Source organism: Mus caroli, unplaced genomic scaffold, assembly GCF_978045245.1.
Source record: "Mus caroli unplaced genomic scaffold, Mus_caroli_1 scaffold_8, whole genome shotgun sequence".
In the NCBI taxonomy this organism is placed as follows: domain Eukaryota; kingdom Metazoa; phylum Chordata; class Mammalia; order Rodentia; family Muridae; genus Mus; species Mus caroli.
This window is the reverse complement of record NW_028227263.1, coordinates 120,936,390-120,961,535: the sequence shown is the minus strand read 5'-3', so window position 1 is coordinate 120,961,535 and position 25,146 is coordinate 120,936,390. Positions and strand designations below refer to the sequence as shown.

At 51.2% G+C, this 25,146-nt stretch overlaps 2 protein-coding genes across 2 annotated transcripts; one reads left to right on the top strand and one right to left on the bottom strand.

Annotated features, from left to right (window-relative positions):
• Positions 1-8,574: 8,574 nt before the first annotated feature.
• Positions 8,575-16,746, top strand: Irgq (immunity related GTPase Q). Its single transcript, XM_021167194.3, has 3 exons — positions 8,575-8,815; positions 9,329-9,860; positions 11,259-16,746. Exons 2-3 carry the CDS (start codon positions 9,331-9,333, stop codon positions 12,478-12,480), a joined length of 1,752 nt encoding a protein of 583 aa, XP_021022853.1. The 5' UTR covers positions 8,575-8,815; positions 9,329-9,330; the 3' UTR covers positions 12,481-16,746.
• A 2,884-nt stretch (positions 16,747-19,630) lies between these two features.
• Pinlyp (phospholipase A2 inhibitor and LY6/PLAUR domain containing) lies at positions 19,631-25,016 on the bottom strand. Its single transcript, XM_021168787.2, has 6 exons — positions 24,641-25,016; positions 23,959-24,105; positions 22,948-23,064; positions 20,401-20,553; positions 20,076-20,219; positions 19,631-19,850 (listed from the first exon to the last, which is right to left on the bottom strand). Exons 2-6 carry the CDS (start codon positions 24,026-24,028, stop codon positions 19,696-19,698), a joined length of 639 nt encoding a protein of 212 aa, XP_021024446.1. The 5' UTR covers positions 24,029-24,105; positions 24,641-25,016; the 3' UTR covers positions 19,631-19,695.
• Positions 25,017-25,146: the final 130 nt, after the last annotated feature.

Sequence of the window (25,146 nt, the reverse complement as noted above, 5' to 3'; positions counted from 1 at the left end):
GAGGAGTGGGGCCTGGTGAAGCAGGAGGACCCAAAGTTTAAGGGCAGTGTAGGCAACTTAGGGCTCAGTGACTAAGAGTACTTTTGCAGAAATCCTGGGTCTGGTTCCCAGAGCTAACATCATAGCTCACAACTGCTTTTAACTCTACTCACAGAGAATTTGATGCTCTCCACTGGCCTGCACTGGCCTGGTACCAGACGTGCACGTGGTACATATGAAAGCAAAATACGGGGGGAGGGTATAGGGGACTTTCGGGATATCCATTTAAAATGTAAATGAAGAAAATAGCTAATAAAAAAATTGAAAAAAATGTAAATAAAGAAAATATATTAAAAAAAAAAAAAGCAAAATACCCTGGGCTATAGAAATGGCTCAACAGTTAAGCTGTATCTCCAGTGATCCTGAGTTCAATTCCCAGCACTCACGTAGTAACTCATACTGTCTATAATGGTATCTGATGCCCTCTTCTTGTGTTCAGACATAGCATGCAAACAGAGCACCCATATATATCCAACAACAACAACAACAACAACAACAATAATAATAATAATAAAAGAAAGCAAAATACCACGCACATATAATTGAAAAAAAAAAACTTTTAGAAAGTAAAAAACAGGCCAGGCGGTGGTGGCACACGCCTTTAATCCCAGCGCTTGGGATGCAGAGGCAGGCGAATTTCTGAGTTTGAGGCCAGCCAGGGCTACACAGAGAAACCCTGTCTTGAAAAACCAAAAAAAAAAAAAAAGAAAGAAAGAAAGTAAAAACAACAGGGCTTTCGAGTGCTTCTCTGGCATCCTCAGTGGTAGAGCCCCTGCCTAGAATCCCCCATTGAGGGGCTGGTGGCGTGGCTCAGTGGTAGAGTGCTTGCCCTAACACACCCAAGGTTCTGGTCTGTTTCTTGGAATAGCCAAAACAAAAAATCACTTGGAAATCTGCTTGTCAAGAATTTGTTCCAGTCAGGCAGTGATGGTGATGATAGTGGTGTCATATACCTTTAATCCCAGCCCTTTGAGAGACAGAGGTAGGCGGATATCGTGAGTTTAAGGCCAGCCTGGTCTACAGAGCAAGTTCTAGGACAGCCAGGGCTAAATGGAGAATCTTGGTCTTAAAAAACAAACAAGTATCTGTCCTACTGTAGAGGTGACTGGGATAGCAGGAATTTGGGGCGGGGACAAGTCCTTTGCAGCTGCTGAAGACATTGCCAGTTGGCTCATGCTTCCACCCCAGGGGCTGCAAGCTGCATTTGTACTCGGTACAGAGAAGTGCTGGAGTTCTAATGTTGCTGGAGAGGTGGAGTGCCCCAGTCCCAGTGGTTGCCGTGACCACCTTCAAGCAGGCAAGTCTCTTGTCCCTCTCCTAGTCTGTACTCACCTCAAGCTCAGAACTGGAGGAAGGAAGCCTGGCACAGCTTGCAGAAAGCCCCAGCATCACTGAGCCTCTGGAATGGGTGGTCTCTCGCTAAAACCCCAAGTCAACACAGCTAAAGACTGCTCTTGACACATGCGGAACCTGCATCCTACACACTGTCACTTGGGGGTGAGGCTGTGGTGGTTGGAAGCCCAATATTTCTTATCCGTAGGAGCTTGAATTCAAGTAAGCTTATTGAATATAAGGAAAATTCCCTCCAAAACTGTGACTCCAGGCCCCCGAGAATTCTGCAGAGAAACTAAGGTAAAAGGTAGACCAGAGCACGCTGAGCAGGCTGGGACTTCTCTTAGGAGGTGGCAAGAGTTGAGACCAGAGCTAACAGTGAGGCTTTTTGCAGGGACCTGGGAAAGAAGTGCAAAGGTCCTGGGGCAGACCCCAGCCTGGCATTTATGGCTAGAAAATACTGAGCGCACAGCTGGGAAGCAGGTGACTGCTGATCCTCACAAGTAAAGATCTCAGATGCCACTGGAGGATGCCAGTGAGGCCATGGGGTGGAACGTGGGCTGATACAGTGTGGTCTATAGTGGAGACTGGAAGGCGGGTGTGGTAGGCAGGGGGACAGCCAGAAGTCAGGGGTATGGCTGCATGAGAATTTGCTAGACTTCAGAACACAGTACAGAGTTCACTGATGCAGTGGCAGTGCAGCTGGCCAGAGACCACAGAAGCCACAGCAGCATCCGCTGGCTGTAACTCATCCTGGGCTTTGGGCTATAGATGGAAACTTGGGGACCACCACCAGTGCCGTTCAAAGTCTGGGTAACATCTGTGGGGTGTGAGGAGTGTACCAGCTCAGGCCACTACCTTGGGGGGATTTGATCTATCAGTTCGAGGTAAAGGAAGCAGCTCTATGGGCTCTGGAGAATACCTAAGGCAGAAGTGGCTTTCACGGGTGCCAAAGGGAAGGCTTCACTTCTGTAAAACTGGTGTATTGGAGAAAAAGTGCTGGCCAGGTACCTGTTCTCCCTTCTCCCATTCATCACCCTGGCACTCCTCACACCCCAGATGGCATCCCAGGAATCTGATGGTGGTCCCCAGGTTTCCAACTACAGCCCAAACCCCAGGCATGATCTACAGCCACTGGGTGCCAAAAGGCATAAAGTGGGTTGTTGTGACATCTGTGGTTACTGGCCAGCTGCACTGCCACCGTATGGGTGAGCTCTGCACTCTACTGTGTTCTGGTGTCTGGCAAAGGAGTCCTAGGGTTACTCTGCCACACATCTGTCCACACCAGCCTGAGGTGGCCGTTTTCATGTGAGAATCACTGCCTAGACTCAAGTAAGTCCAAGAAGGTGAAGCCAGGGGCTGGAGAGATGGCTCGGCGGTTAAGAGCACTGACTGCTCTTTCAAAGGTCCTGAGTTCAAATCCCAGCAACCACATGGTGGCTCACAACCATCTGTACAGCTACAGTGTACTCATATACATAAAATAAATAAATCTTTAAGAGAGAGAGAGAGAGAGAGAGAGAGAGAGAGAGAGAGAGAGAGAGAGAGAGAGAGGTGAAGCCAGCCATTGGACAGGGGCTTGGCCATTACTTAACTGTAAAGGGTCCTACAGTCTGAGGCAGCTTCTCAGTTTTCTGTCATAGTGAAGGTAGCCAGACAGTAAATAACGGAGTCCAAGTGTGTTCCCAAAACTTGATTTGCAAAACCAAGCAACAAGTTGGAACTGGTCCTACTTTGTGTCTGCCTGCCTGCCTGCCTTTTGCTGTGAATTCTCCTGTATGGGACAGGGACCTCAAATAGTGGTGGTTTAATTAAGTCAGCATTTCTGTTTCCCTGTTACATAGGAACAATGCTCTAGGAAGGTAACAGTGGCCTAGGGTCCTACTAACTTGTTTTGCCATTCTTCTTTCTTTTGTTTAAAGATTTATTTATCTTATGTATAGGAGTACACTCCAGACATGCCAGAAGAGGGCATCACATCCAACTACAGATGCTTGTGAGCCACCATGAGGTTGCTGGAAATCGAACTGAGGACCTCTAAAGAGGCAGTCAGTGCTCTTAACAGCTCTCCAAACTTCTTTGTTCTTTCTACTCAGGGTTTTTCCTGTGTAGCCCTGGCTGTCCCGGAACTCTCTCTGTAGACCAGGCTGGCTTTGAGAAGGCTGGGATTCAAGGCATGGGCCACCACTGCTTGGCTGCTCTGCCATTTGTGTTGCTTTTGTCTTCATGGTAAAGATTGCTAGGTACCTATCTATGTCCACATTCCACTTAGTAGGAGGAAAGGTAGGTCTCTTTCCCAGACTTGGGGACTCTCCCCGGGGAATTTAGTCAGAACTCCATCATAACTAGCTATAACTAGCTGCAAGGGAGTCTGGCAAAGTGTTGTTTGTTGGTCTCACTAAAATTTGAGAGACAGGAATCATTCCTACCACATCTACTTAACCTGTAGGCATTTAAAACATTCCTCAGGGAGTAATATAGGCTTAGTCGGACTCATTCCCGGGGCAAGGAAGACACACACCAATCTGCCCCTATTGACAGTGTAAGCTCTTCATTTGGCCTTTCAGGAGAGCCAAAAAAAAAACCCAAAAAAACAAAAAAAACCAACAACCTAAGGTCTCCACAGGAAAGCTCAGTGTCAGCCAAGTGAAACACAAAGCAGAAGGCTCTCTGTTTGATTCCAAACCAGTTCTTCTACAGGCCCGGCCGGCCAGCCCTGTGCTCCCTTTCTTGCCACTTCCATATGCTCCCTGGCGGTCCCCACACAGAAGCCAGGCCTCCCTGTGTAGATACTTTAATATGGAGGTATGGTCTTCAGATGCCCTTCCTTGCTGGTTTGCTCACGCCTCCTCATTTGTGCATATAAAAATATCCTGTCAGTAGGATGGCACTCAGAATTAGTCAAATACGGCGTAAACTAACAGCAGTGGGCGGTACTTGGCAATACCATTGACCCTCAGAGTCAGGGAAAGCTGGCATAGGTTTGGAAGAGATGGGGACAAGAACTGTGAGCCACACCCCCCAACCCCTGGTAGCTCAGGGTCCGGCTCACTCCTGTTTCTCATTCTCCAAAGGTCCGATGCCAGCCAGCAGCGCGGCACTTCCCTGCCTCCCCCTAGGCACAGAGCCAGGGCAATTTCCTCCTGCAGCCTTGGCATCCATCTGGGAAAAATTAAGTGTGATTACAGAATCTGAAGCTATTTAACTGGGAATGAGGGAGCTAGGAGTAATCTGCCCTTCTCGCTTCCTCAACACGTCTATTTATCTGATATCTCTGCTTCTGGGAAGGCCCTGTGTTCTCCAAAAACTGCAGACGTGACTCTCACCTTTTGCCTTCCTGGTAGGGTAGTTCAGTTCTTCGAGTAGACCTGAGCCCCCCCCCCCCAGCTGTCGAGCCCCATCACTGCAGAGAGGGTTCACAGCTACTCAGAGCTCCCCCTGAGCACGCCCGACGAGGCCCTGCTTCCTGAGCGATGCCCACACCATACTCAGTGCAGGCTGAGAGGCCAGGGGTGGTGTGGGTATCCTGTATCTGATGGTGCTGCCTCAGAGAAGAGGACTGGGTCTTGGTGGGTGAACAGAGTGGCTTGGTGCCTGGACTGTGGCTGCATGGGTGGACAAGGAGGAGGGGGAGGAGCAGGCAGAGAGGAAACTGAATGAAGAGCTCTCCATCACCAACCCCTCCACCACCATCACATCCTGCCCCCTGCAGCTTCTGGGCCACAAAGTCTTCCAGTGTTCTTGCTCATACACTATAACTGAAACCTGGGGCAGTGGCTGTACTGCAGAACCTCTAGGCAGCCTGAGGGATGTGGGAGAGGTGAAGGGAAGGCCAGGAGGAATCCCTAAGACCTGTCTTTGGCCTTGGAACCGCTTTCTGTTGGACAGCACCCTATGTAGGTCTGCTGGGTGTGCGTGGTGAAATGAAGAGGTGCAGCCAGTATTCGAGCCCAATCTGCCTGCCTGACAGAGGGCATGATGATCAAGACACTGTCGGGGCAGAATCTCTATTTCCTAGGCAAGGACAAGTTTCATCAGTTGGAAAAATGGGGTCCTGACCAGAGCAACTCCACACCATTGCAATGCTGCAATGGTGGCTATTACTGCTCCTGAGACAGTGACAAGCAGCCCCGGCACCTGGGAGTTGACACTGCTAGGCCTCTGTCTAGAGGAGCAGACATAGTTTCACAGATCAGCAGCTGGAGGCAAGGCAATGATGGGAGACAAGAAGGTATCCTGCCCAAGCCATGAGTATGACTGGCTCACACGAGGAAGTGCTGCTGTAGCAATCTCAGGTCTCGCCCCACCCCCTCTCTCCTGGGTCAGGTTGACTGACCACTGTGGGTTTCTTAAGTCATTACCAGGTGTGGTGGTACATGGCTTTAGTCCCAGCACTTGGGAAGCAGAGACAGGTGGACCACTGTGAGTTCAGAGCCAGCCTGGTCTATAGGCCAGCAGGGGCTACACATCTGACATGCAGTTGCTGTCTCAGTTAATTGTAGACACTGTAGCACTGCTCCTAGCTAGAGGCCTTCTCTCAGAAAAACAGGACAACAACTCAAAAACCCAGTCATGGATGCTTCTGCTTCCTGGCAGCATCCGATCCTGACTACTAACCCTCTTCTTCGAACCCTTCCTAAAGCCACATACATAAGCCCAATTCTGTACACGCTTCGGAACACTCTGCCTGGCTCTTTCCACATGGTATATTTTGTAGTGCCCAATAAATTTGATATGTGACTCAGTGGTAGAGCCCTTGCCTAGAATCCCCCAGTGAGGGGGTGGGGGTGTGGCTCAGTGGTAGAGCCCCAGCCTAGAATCCCCCAGTGAGGGGCTGGGGCGTGGCTCAGTAGCAGAGCACTTGCCTACTATGCACAAGTTCTTGATTTTGGTTATTTTTATCTATTTAGTTTACTTGTATGTGTGTGCACCATATCCATGCCTGGTGCCTGCAGAGGTTAGAAGGCATTGGATCTCCAGGACCTGGAGTTATGTATGGTGTGAGCCAATATGCCGGTGCTGAGAGCTGAACTTGAAATCTCTGTAAAAGCAACAAATGCTCTTAACTCCTAAGCTGTCTCTCAATTTTGTTCTGAGCACCACCAAATTGGGGGGGGGCGTCGTGTAAGACAGGGTTGTTCTATGTAACACCCTAGTTGTCCTGTAACTCAGTCTGTAGGCCAGGCTGGTCTCAAATTCATGGATTCACCTTCCTCTCCCTCCTTGAGTGCCGGGATGAAAGACATGACATGAGCCACCACCACTTGTTTTAAATACAGGGGGTTTTGGTTTGTTTGTTTTTGGTGGTTGTTTTATGTTTTGCTTGTTGAGACAGGGTTTCTCGGTGTAACCTTTGCTGTTTTGGAATCATGCTGTAGACCAGGCTGGCCTCGAACTCAGAGATCCAATTGCCTCTACCTCCAGAGTCCTGGGATTAATGGCGTGTGTCTGGCTTAAATACAGGGTTTTGAAAACTGAACGGTAATCCCAGCTTGTCCAAGCCAGGTGTGTTCCTTGTGGTCTCTGCCTATGAGACACTGATACTACAGCTGCTGTACACCGCAGCCCGACATTAGAGCCGAATGAGATAATCAAGGTCACTCCTTCATATTTGGCATCGAATGCACCCAGTGCAGAGAACACTCAGTCAGGGGCACTGCTGTTATAAAGTAGATGTTATCATTTAAATTAAATTTCATTCAACTCAAGTTTTCCCCTTTCTACAGCTAATTCCATAACTACCCCATGGAAGTGAGCTGTAATGTCCTTTTTGGTTTGTTTATTAAGACAAGATTTGTCTGTGTAGCCCTGGATGTCCTGGGACTTTCTCTATAGTGCAGGCTGGCTTCAAACTCAGTGAACAGCCTGCCTCTACCACCTAAACGCCGGGATTAAAGGTGTGCTACCACCATAGCCCGTGTTGCACACGTTTGCTACGGGAAACTGAAGCATACTCATTGAAAGTCTAGGGGGAAAGTGGGACAAGAACCCTGGGGACTCATTCCAGGTAATGATATTGCCAGTCACAATGTCACACCCCACAACCCAATCCTCGCCTGGCAGCCCTTTATTCCTCTAAATGTCGTCCTGCTTCTGTTTGTGTGCCCAAATCAAGGGAAATAATTTTGATCATGAGAGGAGGTCATTCCTGGCAGGTAGTCACTGTGGCCACCTGTAGCGGGGCGGGGCGTCGAGATATGGAGGTCCCTTTAGTGTCACTCCTGCACCCAACCCCTCTTTCTGGCAGTACTCAAAGAGGTCGCCTCCTGGGCTGTCTGGACTCCATTCCTTGGGAGAAGCTTGCCCTCTACAGGGTCTTCAGGGCGATGTTCTGATATGAAAAAAAAAAAAGAGAGAGAGAGAGAGACAGAGAGAGAGAGTGGGCGTGGCTACCCTTGTGCCACCAACCACAGTGGGCCTCGCTCTATTTTTTTGACACTCACTGAACTCTAATGATACTCTCACTAGAAAAGCTTCAGCAGTCTCACATGGGAGACTCCTCGGGTTTGTGACACCTCGGTCTTCAAGCCCCTGTGTCCTCATCTTCACGAAACCGAATTCCCTTGAAGGTGGAACCCTTGGTCTTTCGTACCAGCCCCATCCTAGTTTCTCACGGGTCAACCCTAACCCTAATCCCCCCGCACAAGCAGTGGTGCTCACACTTGAGCCCGCCTTCTCCCAGGAGACATCCTTCTCTGACATTTGATTACTGTTTTACCCGTAGTCACCGCCGCCCTTGTTCACTAATTCATTCTGGATCACGCTGCTCCCATGCACTGCCTTCTGCTCTTAGTTCTTGATGGTCACGGACGCCTCTTGCTTTCCTCCCCGAAGACTGTCCCTTAGCTGCGCCTGACAGTCGGTCGCCACAGCTCTGCCACCGGACGAGAGCAGGATTGTTTTTCCTAGTCTCCAGTGATCTCCTGTTGCACCACCATTGTCTCCGAGTCAGGTTCAAGGTTGCAGTCCGGCACTAATATAGTCACGGCAGGCAAGTCTTCGCAAGGGAACGTGGAGAGGTCCTTTTCTGTACAGGGGTGCGTGATGATGACGTTGGTTGTGTGCTCCGTACAACGTTAAGCTTAATGCGTGGGCTCATCGCTTCCTGTTCCCCTTTGCCGTACAAACCCTGCACGTACTGCGCAGGCGTGTTGGTTGCTGGTCGTGGTGGGGCACCGCCCCAAAACTTTCTGCGCACGCGCATGGGTTTTATTGTGCCTTTGCCCAAACAGCCTTAGCTAGAAAGAAGGAGCTGCCAAAAATTCTGCCTCTCCGCAGTGGCACTCCAAGACACAACGGTCTTGGAAGGAATGACGTCAGTATAGAGCCACCTGAAGGAGTCCGGATGTTTCTAAATCCGGACACTCCTGCCCCTTCAGCCTCCGTCAGCTCGTCTTAAGGGGCTGGGCCTCTGTGCTCTCCAGGCGTGTCACCTCTCTGCTCGGTTGGTGATTTGGAACGGGGAGGGGAAAGACCATTCTCGAGTTCCCGAGAGATTGGCAGTCAGGTTTTTGAGGGTTTTTGTTTTTGTTTTCCTTCTTCTGCTTCTTCTTCTTCTTCTTTTTTTTTTTCTAAATAAAGAAATGCATTCGTGTGGAGAATGGGCATATACCTGGCTCTCCCAGGAATAGGCCCTGGGGGTTGGGTTTCTAGGTCCTGCAGCGTGACACTGGAGAATGGAAGTAGAGGACAGGCTGGAGGACTGAAGCCTGGATCTACAGTGAAGCAGTTAGGAGAGGGTGTTGACTGGTGTGGGGGAGTGCGGCGCCTTTAATCTCAGCACTCCGGGAGGCAGAGGGAAGAGGATCGATCTCTTGAATGTCAGGCCAGCCTGGTCTACGTAATGAGTTCGGGCCAGCCAGGACTACACAGCGAGACGCTGTCTTAGAAAAGAAGCAAACAAAAAAAATCTTACGTGCTCCCTGACCGATTTCTTTCCCCGCCTCTTGCTTTCCAGCAATGCCTCTGCCCCAGGGTGACGTGACTGCCTTATTCCTGGGGCCTCCTGGCTCGGGAAAGTCCGCCCTGATCGCCGCGTTATGCGGTAAGAATGTGGACACAGTAGAGATTCCCGATGGACGGCAGGACTCTGGAGTCCCCAGCCTGAGAGCTGCAGCTCCGGGCCTCTTCCTGGGTGAGCTGAGTTGCCCACCCGCAGCTCCCGGTCCCTGGGCGGCGGAGGCCAACTTGCTGGTATTGGTGCTACCAGGACCTGAGGGGAGCGAGGAGCCCCTGAGCCCAGCTCTGGGAGAGGCAGCGCGAGCCGCCCTGGCTAGAGGAACCCCGCTGCTGGCTGTCCGGAATCTGCGCCCTGGAGATTCCCAGAATGCAGCTCAAGCCCGGGATGAGACTGCAGCCTTGTTGGACAGTGCTGGGTTAGGAGCTGCGCCTCTCTTTGTGCTGCCGGCGGATTGCAGCAGCAGTGACCGCTGCGAGGAGCTAGAGCGCCTGCAGGTGGTGCTGCGGACCCAGGCGGAGGCGCTGCAGAGGTGAGGGGACAGTTCGGGCTGGATGGGGTGGCCTTAGATCCAACTCAGCTACGGAGGTCTTTAAAGTTCTCGAGCCCTGTTCCTAGAGTGTTAGATACAAGCTTTTCTTGGCTGCCCATTCGTCCATACCCTACTTATTTGCTTAGGACAACACCCCACCACACCCATGAGCACAGATTTTGAGATCATGGAGACTCTGCCATAAGCAGGGATCACTTTTCTGTCATTTAAAGCCTGCACCGTCAAGGGTCAACTGGAAAGCCCACCACAGAGGTCCTGTTTCCTGCAAGCTCTCTGACACCACAGCCCCTCTCTGGTGAGAATTCGAGAAGCCCATATATATATATATATATATATATATATATATATATATATATATATATATGCAAATACTTGTGTCAGACAAGATGCTGGACTCCCATCTCTCGGTGACATGGTGACATTTGAGATCCCTCTCCAGCACTCCCATCCTCCTCATTGGCTTGGTTCTCAAGTGACTCCCCTCCCATCCTTCCTGTCGCTAACACCAAACCTTTAAGGAGCTTTATTTCCGATTGCTCGCCCCATTCTTCCATTTCCAGTTCCCTCTCAGGTCTACCCTGCCTACTGCCTCTCAATCCACCCATCCCCTCCCCACCTGCCAGCTGCCTCATTTTATGGTTCTCAAAATGCGACTCGGGAAGGGTCTGCATAAGTTGGAGAGCTGCTTCTCATTTGTTTAGTTAATCTTGCTGGCCCACCAGTACTAGATGAGGTCTCTCATTGCACATCCACCCTCAGGAATACACCCTTGGGGACACCATAGGCCATACAGAAATTCCCATTATGTCCTCGCCTTCCTCTAAGCCCCACTCCATAGAAAACGTGTCCTGACCAGCGCATCACTGGAAAAGCTCTGATCCCGAGGGCTGTATCAACAGAAGTTCAAATAGGGTCCTCATCGTAGTTTCTGTTGGAAACCTGACCTTAGGTTAGTTTACTTGCGGGACCCAGACATCTGGGTGACTTAAGCTCTTCCCTGAACTCTCTTAACTTTATGCTCCCGCCTCACCTGGTTTCTTTCTCTCTTTCTTTTTTCCTTTTTACTTTTTTTTTTTCTTTTTGGTTTTTTGAGATGGGGGTTTCTCTGTATTTCCGGCTGTCCTGGAACTGGCTACGTAGACCAGGCTGGCCTTGACTCAGAGATCTGCCTGCCTCTACCACCCTTGTGCAGAGATTAAAGGCATGTGCCACCACGCCCGGCCGTACCTTCTTTCTATATGCTTTAGTTCCCAACTTAAATTCTTGAGATTCAGAAAGATTTTTTCCCCCGTAATTGCTCGCTCAGCCCAGCTTTTCCTGCTTTGAAAGCTCTGCTGCCTTTGACCGATTTCCCACCCTCTCTTGAAACTCCTGCAGGCTCCTGCCTCCTGCCCAGGATGGCTTCGAGGTGTTGGGCGCAGCTGAGCTGGAAGCTGTTCGTGAGGCCTTCGAGACCGGTGGCCTGGAGGCGGCGCTGTCGTGGGTGCGCGCTGGTCTGGAGCGCCTGGGCAGCGCACGACTGGACTTGGCGGTGGCCGGCACCACCAATGTAGGCCTTGTGCTAGATATGCTGCTGGGGTTGGATCCTGGAGACCCAGGTGCTGCGCCTGCCTCAGCACCCACTGGACCCACCCCTTATCCTGCTCCAGAGCGCCCCAATGTAGTGCTCTGGACCGTTCCCCTGGGCCCCACGGCCACATCTCCTGCTGTCACCCCTCACCCAACCCACTACGATGCCCTGATCCTCGTCACCCCCGGGGCTCCCACAGAAGAGAACTGGGCCCAAGTCCGCTCATTGGTGTCCCCAGATGCTCCACTCGTCGGTGTGCGCACGGACGGTCAGGGCGAAGATCCACCCGAGGTTCTGGAAGAAGAAAAGGCCCAGAATGCAAGCGATGGGAACTCAAGGGATGCACGCAGCGAGGGAAAGAAAGCTGGCATCGGGGACTCGGGGTGCACTGCAGCTCGGAGCCCGGAGGATGAGCTGTGGGAGGTGCTGGAGGAGGCGCCTCCGCCGGTGTTCCCGATGCGGCCCGGCGGTCTCCCGGGTCTCGGAACCTGGCTCCAGCACGCACTGCCTACAGCTCAGGCCGGAGCGCTGCTGCTGGCGCTGCCACCCGCAAGTCCCCAGGCGGCGCGGAGGAAGGCGGCTGCGCTACGGGCAGGGGCGTGGAGGCCAGCCCTGTTGGCTAGCCTGGCGGCAGCCGCCGCCCCAGTACCAGGGCTGGGCTGGGCTTGCGATGTGGCGCTTCTCCGGGGACAGCTGGCCGAGTGGAGGCGCGCGCTAGGCCTCGAACCCGCGGCCATTGCACGACGTGAGCGCGCCTTGGGCCTCGCTCCCGGAGTACTGGCAACGCGCACGCGCTTCCCGGGCCCGGTGACGCGAGCCGAGGTAGAGGCCAGGCTGGGGTCCTGGGCAGGTGAGGGCACGGCGGGAGGTGCGGCGTTGGGCGCGCTCTCCTTCCTATGGCCGGCGGGTGGTGCTGCGGCAACAGGTGGGCTGGGTTACCGTGCTGCGCACGGTGTACTGCTACAAGCCTTAGATGAGATGCTGGCTGATGCGGAGGCGGTGCTGGGACCCCCAGAGTCCAACCAATGAGGTGTGCGGTGGGGTTTGGGGTGTCTGGTGACTTAGTTTTTGGCCCCACAGCCTCTGAGATTAAGAAGTGACAGTTTTGTTATTCAAACCGGGAGACTTGAAGGAGACTGACATCTCGTTGAAACGTGAGATTTACAGTCACCCGATTTCCTAGGTACTGAATGGGAGTAGGGTCTATGCGCCAGAAGTGTGTCATCCAGATACCAATGCAGTAAAGGGAGTTGAGGGCCTGGGACTCGTAGAAATGGGAGCTTCTTGGCATCCAGCTGACACTTGGTCATGGATCTCTAGAAGCTTTGATCCTTGCCTGCCTGTGAGCGAACCTATGGCTATGGGCCTGCAGGGAGTTAGAGCCCTTGGAGTGCTGGCTCCCAAAAGGAAAGAGGTGTAAGTTGCCCGATGAAAGAACAGATTTTTGCGGGAGCTGTGAGAGTCTTAGGAAAAGTCTGGTTCCTAAGAAGGCTTTGGTTGTCATTTCTTAGGTGGCATGAAGCCCTGTGGAGACCAGGGGCCTGCTGGAGACCCTTTAGTCTCTTGGAGTGCAGAAGATTGTCAGTCATTTGCTCTCCAAAGCTTTGGTGTAGACGCTAATGTTCCACAACATTGAAGGGAAGGGACAAGGGAGGGTGTGGATAAGGTTGTCTTCGGACAGCTAGAGCCTGGGAGTGGGGTCTTTAGGGTGTGGAAGAGTAGAAGCCCACACGTGGAAATACCTCCCGTGGGATCCTGGCAGCTGCCTCTCTGGGAAGCTGCTTTACTGGGAAGGTGTGACTACCCCCATTTTATAGGTGCTGGGTGATTCAGGGTCTCTGGCATGCACGCTCCTGTTTCTCTTTATTACTGGTTTCTTCTGTCATATGGACCTTAACTGCAGGGCCTCAGAGTGATGGGCTCCTGCTGTAGCAGTCTATGTGGTTTTCTGCATGACCTCTTCTGATTTCTCCAAGACACCTGCTGCTGGTCCACATAGGATGCTGCTGCTGCTGTGTGTGTGTGTGGGGGGGGTCCCCCTCAGGATAGCTAGGTAGGCCTTTGATGCCGTGGGAAAGTGCCTGGAGGGAGGCAGAGGCAGAAACCACAGCGCTGTCAGCTTTGTGCAGGTAGGACCACGGGGTTCAGAGATGCAAGCCAAAGGCTCATCAACACAGCGGGACAGTGTGTGGCCTGGCCCTGCCTCTTCTCCATTTCAGCCCATCTCCAGCAAGCCTGATGCCACAAGTCCTCCTCAGGACTTGTGCATTTTCTGGTTTTCTGTGGGACACTCTGCCTCCCTGTCTTTTTTTGAGATAGGGTCCTCTTCTGTCAGGTCTCCTTGAAATGGCTCTATGGTCACCCAAAGTAGCTTGCATTGATCCTGGCCACTTGGTAGTCCCTGTAGCGAACATTACTACCAATGGCTGTATTCTCATTCTCTCACTTGCCTGTTCGTTGGCTCTTGCTCCTTGTTTGTCTTTCTCTTGGGTGTACCCTAGCACCCAGAGCAGTGCCTGACACACAGTAGGTGCTTAGTATTTATTTTCTTAGTTTACTGGTCACTGGCACATGGCCTGGAATTCAGGTTGTCATAATCTTGTTACAAAGAGGGAGAAGCAAGCACCTGGTGGGAGAGCAAACGGTAGCAGCAGCTTGGCTGCTGTCACTACATGAACGAGGGCCATGTATTTTCACCTGGTAGATGAAAGGACTGGGCTAGACCCATAAGAGCTTCTGAGGGCTAATCAGAGGCCTGTACAGCTGGGCTTTGCTCCCATCTAACCCTGAACACTCACCTCTGACACCATCCACCCTATGAGGAGGCAACTTATTCGGGTGTTCATGCCTGTAATCCCCGCACCTCAGGTTGACACAGGAGAATTTGAAATTTAAGGCAGTCTTCAGTGAGAGAGAATTGCAGGCTCGTAAGCTATGTGCCTGTTCCCACTAGAGTCTAGACGGGCCTTGAACTCCACACAGTCTGGAGCCAGCCTGATACTAAGTCCTTGATGCTTGAGTTGGCCAGCTTTGGCCCTGCCTCAGCCTCCCCAGTGCCGGGATTCTGACTCTAAACCATCTTAGATCAGCCTGACATTCTTTTCACTAAATCATCAGAACCAATGTGTTCCTACACCAGAGCACACCTCAGATCACACGATACACCTAATCGGAAATACTTGAACTGATAGATGGAGGGCCCAATTCACATACCCGTGTTTCAAGTATATTGATAAGTTCCCCCCAATAATGGGGTTTCGATCAGTGCCTCACATATTAAAGGCAAACACTCTGCTGGAACCATGTACCTAGCCCTGTGCTAGGCTGCAGGTAGGGTTCTGGGCGGGGCTCCACCACTGAGCCACGCCCCCAGCCCCTCACTGGGGGATTCTAGGCAGGGGCTCTCCCACTGAGCCACGCCCCCAGCCCCTCACTGGGGAATTCTAGGCAGGGACTCTACCACTGAGCCACGCCCCCAGCCCCTCACTGGGGGATTCTAGGCAGGGGCTCTCCCACTGAGCCACACCCCCAGCCCCTCACTGGGGGATTCTAGGCAGGGGCTCTCCCACTGAGCCACACCCCCAGCCCCTCACTGGGGGATTCTAGGCAGGGGCTCCACCACTGAGCTACATCATATTTCAAGACAAGGTCTCACTAAGTTGCTTGGGCTGTCCTTGAACTCACTTTATTCCAGTCAAGCCTTGAATTTGGGATCCTACCCCCTCAGCCTCCCAAGTAACTGGGATCACAGGCCTGCCTCACCTCCTGGCTTAGTAGTTTTCCCCGAACCTGTGATGTTCCAGTGGGTCAAGTACAAATAGAATCTGAGATGGATTTTTTTTCCTCCTCAGTGGCTTTAGCCACATATTTGGATCATCGTTCAACAATACAGTCTATTGTGAAAAATCATAGCGGCATGAAAGTGAGACACTGCAACCACATTTGGGAAGCTGAGAAATCTCCTTTGTTTCACCCCAGGACCACAGCTCTATGGAATAGTGTTTCAAACAGTAGGTGACCTCGCCTCATTTAACAAAGTCTAGACACTCCTCCACAGCCATGTCCAGGGCAAATGAAAATTCTGTCAGTTAATACTAACTATCCCAGCAGGCATGAGAACATGCTCTGTTACATGTGCACATGCGTGGCTAAGCATGCACACACTGGCACGTGAATGTGCTCACACACATACCCAGCTCCCAGGTACTGCAGCCCCTCCTGAGAAGCTTGAAACTCAAATGCTATTCCTCTACTGCCTGGGCCCTACTTCCCTTGGTCTGGCTACAGTAACAGGCAAACTCGGTCTCCTGTGGCTTCCTATTAAGTGTCCTGACCTCTCTAAACACTCTGTCTTCTCTGGTATTTTGACATAGCTTAGGCTTGCCTTCACCTCGGCATGTAGCTGGTGATGGCCTTGAAATCCTGATCCTCCTGCCTGCATCTCTTCAGTGCCAGGGTCACAGGCACATGGCATGCTGCCCGGCTCTCACCGTGGCTTGCTTTGGTGCTGCCTGGCATCCCCGTCCTGTGCTTTGCTGCTCTCCCTTCTTGAGGCAGGAGGCCCATGTTAGATGCATCGGAAGAAGCATATTGTAGCCATTGTGTGTGTCCTGGTCAGCTCCATAAACTGTATAGGGCACTTTTGTGTTTTGTGATTCCTTGCCCATTTTTGTTCTGTTACTTGAGATAGAGGATCCAGGCTGTCTCAAACACTTGGCGCCAGGTTCTCCTCCGGTCCCAGCCTCTCCTTGTCCTGGATTACAGGTAGAGGTGGCTGCCTTTTAAACTATGATCCCCGACCCCCACCCCTGAGATAGGGCCTTACTCTATAGCTCTGGGCATCTAAAGAGCTGGGATTACAGGTGTAAATGACTACATATGTTGCCTATACGATCTTTTGTTAGGATTTTCAGACTTTTCTAGAATGTAAGCAAAGTAGATAGCCAGGCCCCTGGAAGCCTCCAAATAGGAAAGGTTCAGCCTCCCTCGGTACAGGCCACCTGCTGCCAGCAGGGTGCTCCCGTGAGGCACCTCGGGTCTGAAAGAGCCTGGGCGCAGGAACTCTGGGAAATGTCAGTCCTCCGTGCTGGAATTGCAGCTACACAATCTTGGCATTGCCCTTGAAAGAAGAGCAGGTTTCAAACGTTGGTGAATGGATGAGGTGCCCTCCTCAACATGGAGAGAGTCCCACACTTCTGGCTCATGAAGGAGCTGTCTGTTGGAATGTGGGGGACAAATCTGTCTGGTCATCCTGTGGTGTGTTTTGGAAAAAAGAATAAAAGGGTAGGAATGCTATTATGTGTGTCTTCTATTCAATTTATTAATTTTAAGTGTCTGTGTGGGTGTGTGCTGTGAAAGATGCAGTTTTCACCTGCTGAGCATCTTCCCTGCCCGGCAAGGTGGTGATTTTCAAATGCTTTTAGTTTGTGATGGCCAAGTAGCTGAACTCTTGAGCCAGCGTGACTCACTGTTCCCCAGTCCAGCCTCTCCATAGACAAGCACTTGGATGTGCTCTCTCAGCCTGGCTCTGGATTTTAGCCACGGGGACAACAGCAAATGTGATGCAATCAGAGGCTTCAAAAGTGCGCATAAATTGAACTTCCTTCCGGCTATCCCTGGGCTCACTGCCACACTGGAAAGCCTACAATGCTAAGGGTTGGAAATGTGTTCCCTTAGAACCTCCCAGTGAGGGGCTGAGGGTATGGCTCAGTGGTACAGCCCCTGCCTAGAATCCCCCAGTGAGGGGCTGGGGACGTGGCTCAGTGGTAGAGCCCCTGCCTAGAATCCCCCAGTGAGGGGCTGGGGGCGTGGCTCAGTGGTAGAGCCCCTGCCTAGAATCCCCCAGTGAGGGACTGGGGATGTGGCTCAGTGGGAGAGGCCCTGCCCAGAATCCCCCCCAGGGAAGGGCCAGGGGTTGTTTTAGTGGCAGAGCCCTGCCTAGCATATTCAAGGCTCTAGGTCTATCCCCCCTACTGACACAAAATTGACGGAAGCTTTTGGTACGTAGTCTGGGATTCATCCTCCTCCTGCCTCAGCCTCCCAAGCACTGGGTTTACAGGTGTAGTCTACCACATTCTGCTAAAATCTTAAATTCTGAGCCAAGCGGTGGTAGTGTACTCAGAAGGCAGAGGCGGGTGGATCTCTCGTCTACAGAGTGAGTTCCAGGATAGCCATAGCTACACAGAGAACCCATGCCTCAAAAAACAAAAAAACAAAAACAAAAAACCACCACCAACAACAAAACAACCTGTGCAATCTTCAAATTGATACATGCCCTCCTCAAGACTCATCTCAAGAACATAAATGCTACTGAGTGCCTGTCGCCGCCATCAAGCAGACAAAATGAGAGGCAGCCTCTCACAGGCCAAGGTGCTCACACTTGCTGTTTCTGAAACTGCCCAGCTCTCTGCCTTCCGACTGGGAGAGAAACCTACTCCTGGTTAGGTATGGCTATGTGTCTAACTCTGTCCCTGGAGCTGAGAGTGTTGAGTCACTTCTGGGTCACACAGTGGTTAATCACACAGGTGAGGCATTTCTAGGCACTTCCCTTTGGCAAAGGCATTGGCTGACCCATACCTGGAATGAGCAGAAACCCGCTTTGGATTATGCTGAACTTGTAGAGCAAAGGCAAGCACCAGCCTTTTATGAATGGGTGCTCATTCAGCAAACACACCCGCTCTCCAGGTGAAACTCCCATGCTGATGTTGGCTTTGGCCTGGTGACTCACCTTAGTCAATGGAATGTTACCAGCTCTAACCCCAACAACAATAACAAAAACCCTAAATGCATTTGACTTTCATGCTGTGCCAGGGATCTGCTGGACAGAGGATATGTGGAAGTCCAATGGGGAGCTAGTTGTGACTCAAACCAGCTAGGAGAGCTATGGTAGGCAAGCTACAGGCCCTTAGAAACAAGATTGTTTGTTGTCTTAAATCTCAGTGTGGGGATTGTTTGTTACATGGCATTATTGTTGCAAGAACTGACTCATACAAAGTTGTTACTGTAGCATAATGTAGCCAGCTCAGATTGGTGTCAACATTAGCACCTGCCCGCTAATGGCCCCTTTGTAAGTGGCAGCTGTCAAGATGATTAATTAGTATTTACTGAGACAGACTCTCTGAAGAACCATCATTTTTTTTTTAAAGGTAGCACCCACTGCTCTCATATCTGCTTTCAAAGGAGGTTTTTCATCACACAGTTCTGAAGTTCTCACTGTTAATAGCCACATGTTACCAACATGGACACGGAGATGAGGCAGGAGATGTGACCAGAGCTCACATCAGGATTCTCACCTTCCTAGCTGTTTGACTTAAGGCCTCAGTTTGTCCACTTGTATGGTGGAATAATATCAATTTCATTTGGGCGGGGCTGTTCACAGCCGTAATCCCAACCTTCCAGATGGTGAGGCAGAGAGCTCACCTTGAGTTTGAGGCTGGACTGGACTACACTACATAATGAGGCCATCTCAAACCACGACAGCAGAGCAGCAAATCAATTTCATGGAGCTATGATCAGGAAATGACTAGAAAATATAAAACACTCAGCAGGGTGCCTCTTATTATAAAGCAGGGGCTACTTGATTTTCTTTTTCCCTTTGCTTTATAAAAGAGCAGGAGCCAGGATGACAGCCCCGCCTCTGTCCCTCCATTTCTCTCTCTCTCTTCTGTACTGAGTCTCACTGTGTGACTCTGGCTGGCCTCGAACTAACAAAGATCCACCTGCCCCTGCCTCCCAAGTGCTGGGATTAAAAACATACACCATCACACTTGATGCATACTGGGATGAAGGCAAGAGCTATTATACCGTGGTTTTTGTTTTGTTTTTCTTTTCTTTTTTTATTTTGGTTGGCTGTCCTGGAACTCACTCTGCAGACCAGGCTGGCCTCGAACTCAGAAATCCGCCTGCCTCTGCCTCACAAGTGCTGGGATTAAAGGCGTGTGCCGCCACAGCCCGGCCTTCCTGTTTGTTTTTGAGACAGGGTCTGCCCATGCAGCCTCAGTTCAGGCCAGTCCTGAGCTCATGATCCTCCTACCTCAGCCTCAGTCCACGCTACCACATAGGGACCCTCTCCTCTTTGAATCAGGAGAAGGGCTCCGAAAAGAACACTGAGACCTGTACTGTTTACAACCCACCTTCCCAAGATGCATCTGGTCACAAGGAATGAGGTTTGTACTGTCGATCTGTTTTAATTTACAGGTAGCTGGAAAGCTGCAGGGCTCCTCAAGTTACATACTTCTCGGTTCTTCACTCTCCTCTGCCAGGAGGGTAAGGGGCTGGAAGGCAGTCTGCCCGGCGCAGGAAGTAGAGATAGAAGGCTGAAGGGACCTCAGCCCCTACCTTGGTGTGGCAGGCGCTCTCTGTAGCACAGCCCCTCGTGGCAAATTTCGTGTGGATAATACCTGTGACGATGACATTTCAGAATGGAGTCGACTTCTGTGTGACCCAGGAGTCTAACACACACATACATCCCATTAACACACACACACACACCACTACCACCACCACCACCACCATCATCATCATCATCCAGTACTATGGAACTTCCTCCTCACCTGTAATGGGAAAGTGTGGATCTCTATTTCTGAGACACCCCCTCCCCCAATCAGAGTCTAAGCACCACTCACCAGCCTGCACATTGCCAGCAAAATAGATGCAGTGCGTTTCCCGGCCCACGCAGCGAGCTGCCTGGGTTCCTGGACAGGTCTCCTGGAAGGGCGCAATGCAGGAGGGACACATCAGGCCGTTCTCTGTCCGATTGTTCAAGGGAGCTGTGAAGAAAGACGTTGCATAAAGCAGGCTGGAAGGCTTGCTACCCCAACACCCTCTGAACCCTGGGGAACAGGAGTTAGTTGGTAGAGTTTGCAGGTAAGGAAATAGAGGCCCGGAAGCAGTCAAGGGTGGTACGCCAGATGTCACAGGACAGGCACACTGTTCTTGAATGGTACTTACGGGGCACAGAGCCACTGTTGCAACCGTCACTTTGACAGCAGTGGGCGTTGGACACCATGTAGTCACTGGGAGTCATGGTGGTCGATACGAAGCCTGAGTAGCAGTCTTTGTACTTCATGCAGGCCTTGAAGGTGTTCACTGACTTTCGGCCCTCTGCAGAGTAGGGGGCAGGAGTGGAGGGATGGCAGTGCTGCCAATCACTTCTTCCCCACCCCTCCCCATCCCTCTCCAGATCACCATGGCATCTGCACTCATATGTGCATACAAACACATAGGCATATTCATGTATACGTACATTAAAATAAGCCTTTGAGACAGGGTCTCACTATGTAGCTCTGACCTACAACTCACTGTAGACCAGGCTGGTCTTGAACCCACAGACATCCTCCTGCCTCTGCCTCCAGAGTGTTGGCATTAAAGGTGTGTGCTACCATACTTGGCTAAAATAAGTAAAAAAAAAAATTTTTTTTTTTTTCGAGACAGGGTTTCTCTGTAGTGTGTGATGTGTGGTGGCGCGCACCTTTAATCCCAACACTTGGGAGGCAGAGGCAGGTGGATTTCTGAGTTCGAGACCAGCATGGTCAAAGAGTGAGTTCCAGGACAGCCAAGGCTATATAGAGAAACCCTGTCTCAAAAAAAAACGAAAACAAAAACAAAAACAAAAACAAAACAAACAAACAAAAAAAAAGAAGAGCATCGGGCAAGAGAAACGACTTGCCAGGATGTCATTAAAGAAGTTGGAAAAATCATTTACGTGGTATACCGTGAAGCTGAGGATAAAGCCCTTGAGCAAGAGCTCAGCTTGCTGAATGGGTTAAAGGACATCATGGGGCGGGGGGTGGAGGGGGTGCGGGAGAGAAGGCTCAGTGGTTAAGAGCACTGGCTGTTCTTCCTAGATGACCAGATTCAATTCCCAGCACTCACATGGCAGCTCACAACTGTCTGTATGTAACTCCAGTTACAGGGGATCTGACACCCTCATACCAATGTACATAAGATAAAATTATTAAAAAAGAGAGGTGACCTTCAGGACTGTACACACACACACACACACACACACACACACATACACTTTTAATGTTAAAAAGGCCATGACAGAAGCCACGACCTTCCTTTGTTACAGCCTTCCGTCTGTCCATCTCTCAGCTGGAATCACTGTCCTATAACTAATGCTCTCTCTTACCACTGAGAATGAACATCCAACCCAATCGTCCTTATTTCCCCATCATCTCTGAGGTCTGGGGTGCTCTCTCTTTGATTTAGGCCAGCCTCTCCCAATGTACCTCTGGGCCTTCCCATTTCCATCCTCTCCCTCCTTCCTCCTCTTATCCCACCCCTCCACACCTCTCCCTTGCCTTCTTTGCTCTCTCTCATCCCCCCTCCTCTTCCTTCCCCTCCCTCACCCTCCCTTTCCCTTTCTTCCTTCAGCCTTCCTTCTTCCTCCCTCCACCTCTCCCTTCCTCCTCTCCCTCTCCAGATCTTCCTCCTCCTCCTCCCTCTCCTCCTCCTCCTTTTCTGCCCTCTGTACCTCCCACTTTCTTCTGTGCTTGTTTTTAAGTCAGGGTCTTGCTGTACAGCCCAGGCTGGTTTCAGACCCGTGACTAATCCTCTTGCTCATCACTCCATCCCGGCACCTCTACTTTCTCTAGATTTATTTGCTCCATCCCTCAGGGTCATGGTCTTTCTCTCATCAGGCAGCTCCTTTCTCTTCTCTCCTGACCCTAATACCATCTCCTCTTCCCTTGCGCTCAACAGATTTGCTTAAGAGCACAAACTGCTGGAGGCTGGAGAGGTAGCTCAGTGGTTAAGAGCACTGGCTGCTCTTCTAGAGGTCCTGAGTTCAATTCCCAGCAACCATATGGTGGCTCACAGACATCTGTAACAGGATTTGATGCCCTCTTCTGGTGTGTCTGATGACAGCTACAGTGTATTCATATAAATAAATAAAATCTAAAATAAATCAAATATTAAAAAAAAAAAAAAGCACCAACTGCACTTGCAGAAGACCCAAACTCAGCTCATCTCACCGGTGTCTCGAAACTGCCTGAAACATTTGCTCCAAGGGATCTTTCTCTTCCAGGCCCCATAAACACTGTGCTTTCTTGCATAGCTTCCCCCCCCCCCGTCCCCAACATACAAATAATTACAAATAGAATTTTTCTTAAAGAAACAGAAAGAAAAACCACTGTTTCCCTTCTGCTACTTTCTTGTGTCCTCTCATAGTTACCTCACCAAGCTCCCCACCCCGAGTTTTATTTTATGTGCATGAGTATTTAGCCTATATGTATGTACATTACAAGTGTGCAATGCCAGTGGTAACCAGAAGAGGGCATCAAATCCCCCGAGATTTTAGTTACAGACCATTGTGAGCCACCTTGTCGGTACTGGGAATTGAACTCTGGTCCAGTGAACTTGACTGGCGCTTTATCTCTTCCTTCCTCCATTTCAACCCTCCCCTGATTTTCTTCCTACATTTCACTGTGACTATCCCCCACCTATGGTTATGGGTCCCTCCCAATCCCTTCCGCTGAAGCCACACCCTCCTACTTGTGCTGGACTCGCTCACTAGGACCACGCATGCGTCTTTGCCATCTTCACAGGTCTTCATCTTCCCGCTGCACGTGTGCCCCGAGCCTTTGCACACCTCACAACTTAGAGGGCACCCTGCAGCAAGGAGAGTGGAGAGCAGGGTATATGGTCATGGTTAAAGATGGTCTTCAGACCGTGACTTGGGCTTTGGAGCTCACAGGGGACTAGGAGAGGCGACTTTTGGGGAGAGAGCGGGCTCTTTCTAGTTTTCCATGGGTGGGACATTGAGAACTGTCCAGGGAACTGTCTATAGAGTCAAGGAAGCGGTGGCGATGCCAGTGAAGTGGCGTCCAGGGCAGGAAATGACTCTACCACAGAGCCTGTTTTACTTAATAATTATAAGGCTTGGGGACTTTGGATGCCAGGGTCCCCTGAGCAAGCTCAGAGGCAGGGATCGTGGCAGAGGTGCTATGGAGGTTTTGCAAAATTTCAGGTCCAGCTGGTTCTTGGGGTGTGGAACTTCCCTCCCTTAAGAAGGTACCACAGAAGTCTGGTAGCTCAGGCAGGGGTACCTGACTCTGAGGTCTGGGTCCTACATTTGAAAGGGAGACTGAGGCCCAGGGGGATCGCTGGCATCAGTTCCTTGGTCCTGACAGAGGAGGAACCTAGCCATTTCGGTCACAGGGACAGTGAAGCTGGCTTGGAGTACTGTGTCTAAGTAGAGGAGTAAGATGAGGGCCTGAATCCCTCTAGGTTCAGAGAGAAAGGCCATCTCTCTCCTTCTTACTAATTTTAAAGTTTGCCTTTGATGGCCAAGCTCTCTCATCTGCTTTCCTAGAATTCAGATGCCATGTTTTGAGGCCCTTCCTAGGGGACAGACCATGCAGGACCCATCAAGCCTTCTCAGACCCCAGGTTTTCACCTCTTTAATCTCCTAAATCTCATTTCTCAGGCTATCCCTCTCTTGAGGACATTGCTCAATGCCCTCTGAGGTACTGGGGAAGAGGGCCAGGTCCCTTTGTCACTTACCGAGACCCAGGAGGGTACAGAGCAGTGTGAAGGCCAGCAGGAAGGTCCTGTGTCTTCTAAACAGAATCATGGTGTGTGAACCTGTAGTCCCAGGTCCTCGGCCCTTATAAGAAGCTGGGGAAGGGCGGGTCTTGTCCCACCTTCACCCTGGGGTGAGAAATAGCTGAGCTCAGAACCCATGGGAGTCTTCCACAGCCTCCGGGTCAGAGCCACGGAGACAGCATCCACAAGAAAACTGAACCACTTGGACCCAGCCCTTTTCTGCACCTGGGCCCAAATTTCTTCCACCTGGACCCAGAAGCTCAGTTATGTATCCAAGCACCTTTTTTTTTTAATTGTTGTTGTTCACAAATCTTAAGGTAGGAGTGGGTCATCTGATTCCCTGAGGGTGCAGAGCAACTTTGGAGACTGGCATCCCCTCTTCTCCTTTCCCAAGGAGGCGCCCAGCGTAGGTTGGGTCCTAACCGGGGAGCGCCCAGCATGTCTAGACCCGTCCTGCGGGGGCTGGGCGCCTTGTGGCCTTTCCTTTCTCATTCGTGTGCCTGCCTCACCCTCATGCTTTTGTATTCGAGCTGTGTCCAGCTCCAACCCCACCCAGGGATGTGCCCCTGGGTCTTGAGGGGACCGAACAAAAGAGGTCCTGTCAGCAGACAGACGGGCGAAGATGGAGACAAATGCTTACAAGGCATTGGGGAACCAAGGTATTTGTGGACGCACGCTCTGCTGTTCTTGCGCGCACACAAGTATACTGTACATAATTTGTATTAAGATCTTTCTCCCTCTCTTTTGGTGTCAAGTCAAAAGCTAAGAGAGGTCTGAGATCTCTGTCGGCCATCTGTCTGTCAACGTCCGTCTCTGTGTGTCCGTCCGTCCATCTGTCTGTCTGCATTTGGAGAGAGAAGGGGAACAGAGCGTGTCCGCAACAACAGGTAGCGGAGATCTTATTTCAAACAGGATGCAGGCTTCGGGAAACTCTCAGCTAGCTTCAGCGTTTCTGAGCAAGGCTTCGGTTTGGTTGGTGACCTCACGGTCCAATGACCAGGGCAAATTACACCTAGGACCCAATCACTGCGGCCGCTCCTGTTGCTAGGCTCCCAGGAAGCCGAGTCTCCACGTTTTCGGGCGGCGAGGCCGGAGAGTGGTGGAACCAGAGAGAGGCGGGGCCGGAGGGGAACTCTTGTTGCTAAG

What these genes read in the sequence shown, in the direction of transcription:
- Irgq (XM_021167194.3), top strand. Translation starts at nt 9,331, where the DNA reads ATGCCTCTGCCCCAGGGTGACGTGACTGCCTTATTCCTGGGGCCTCCT. An exon ending in CAGGCGGAGGCGCTGCAGAG is followed by an intron (nt 9,861 to 11,258) that starts GTGAGGGGACAG and finishes AAACTCCTGCAG; the next exon opens with GCTCCTGCCTCCTGCCCAGG.
- Pinlyp (XM_021168787.2), bottom strand. Translation starts at nt 24,028, where the DNA reads ATGATTCTGTTTAGAAGACACAGGACCTTCCTGCTGGCCTTCACACTG. An exon ending in CTGTACCCTCCTGGGTCTCG is followed by an intron (nt 23,065 to 23,958) that starts GTAAGTGACAAA and finishes TCCTTGCTGCAG; the next exon opens with GGTGCCCTCTAAGTTGTGAG. An exon ending in TGCTGGCAATGTGCAGGCTG is followed by an intron (nt 19,851 to 20,075) that starts GTGAGTGGTGCT and finishes TCATCGTCACAG; the next exon opens with GTATTATCCACACGAAATTT.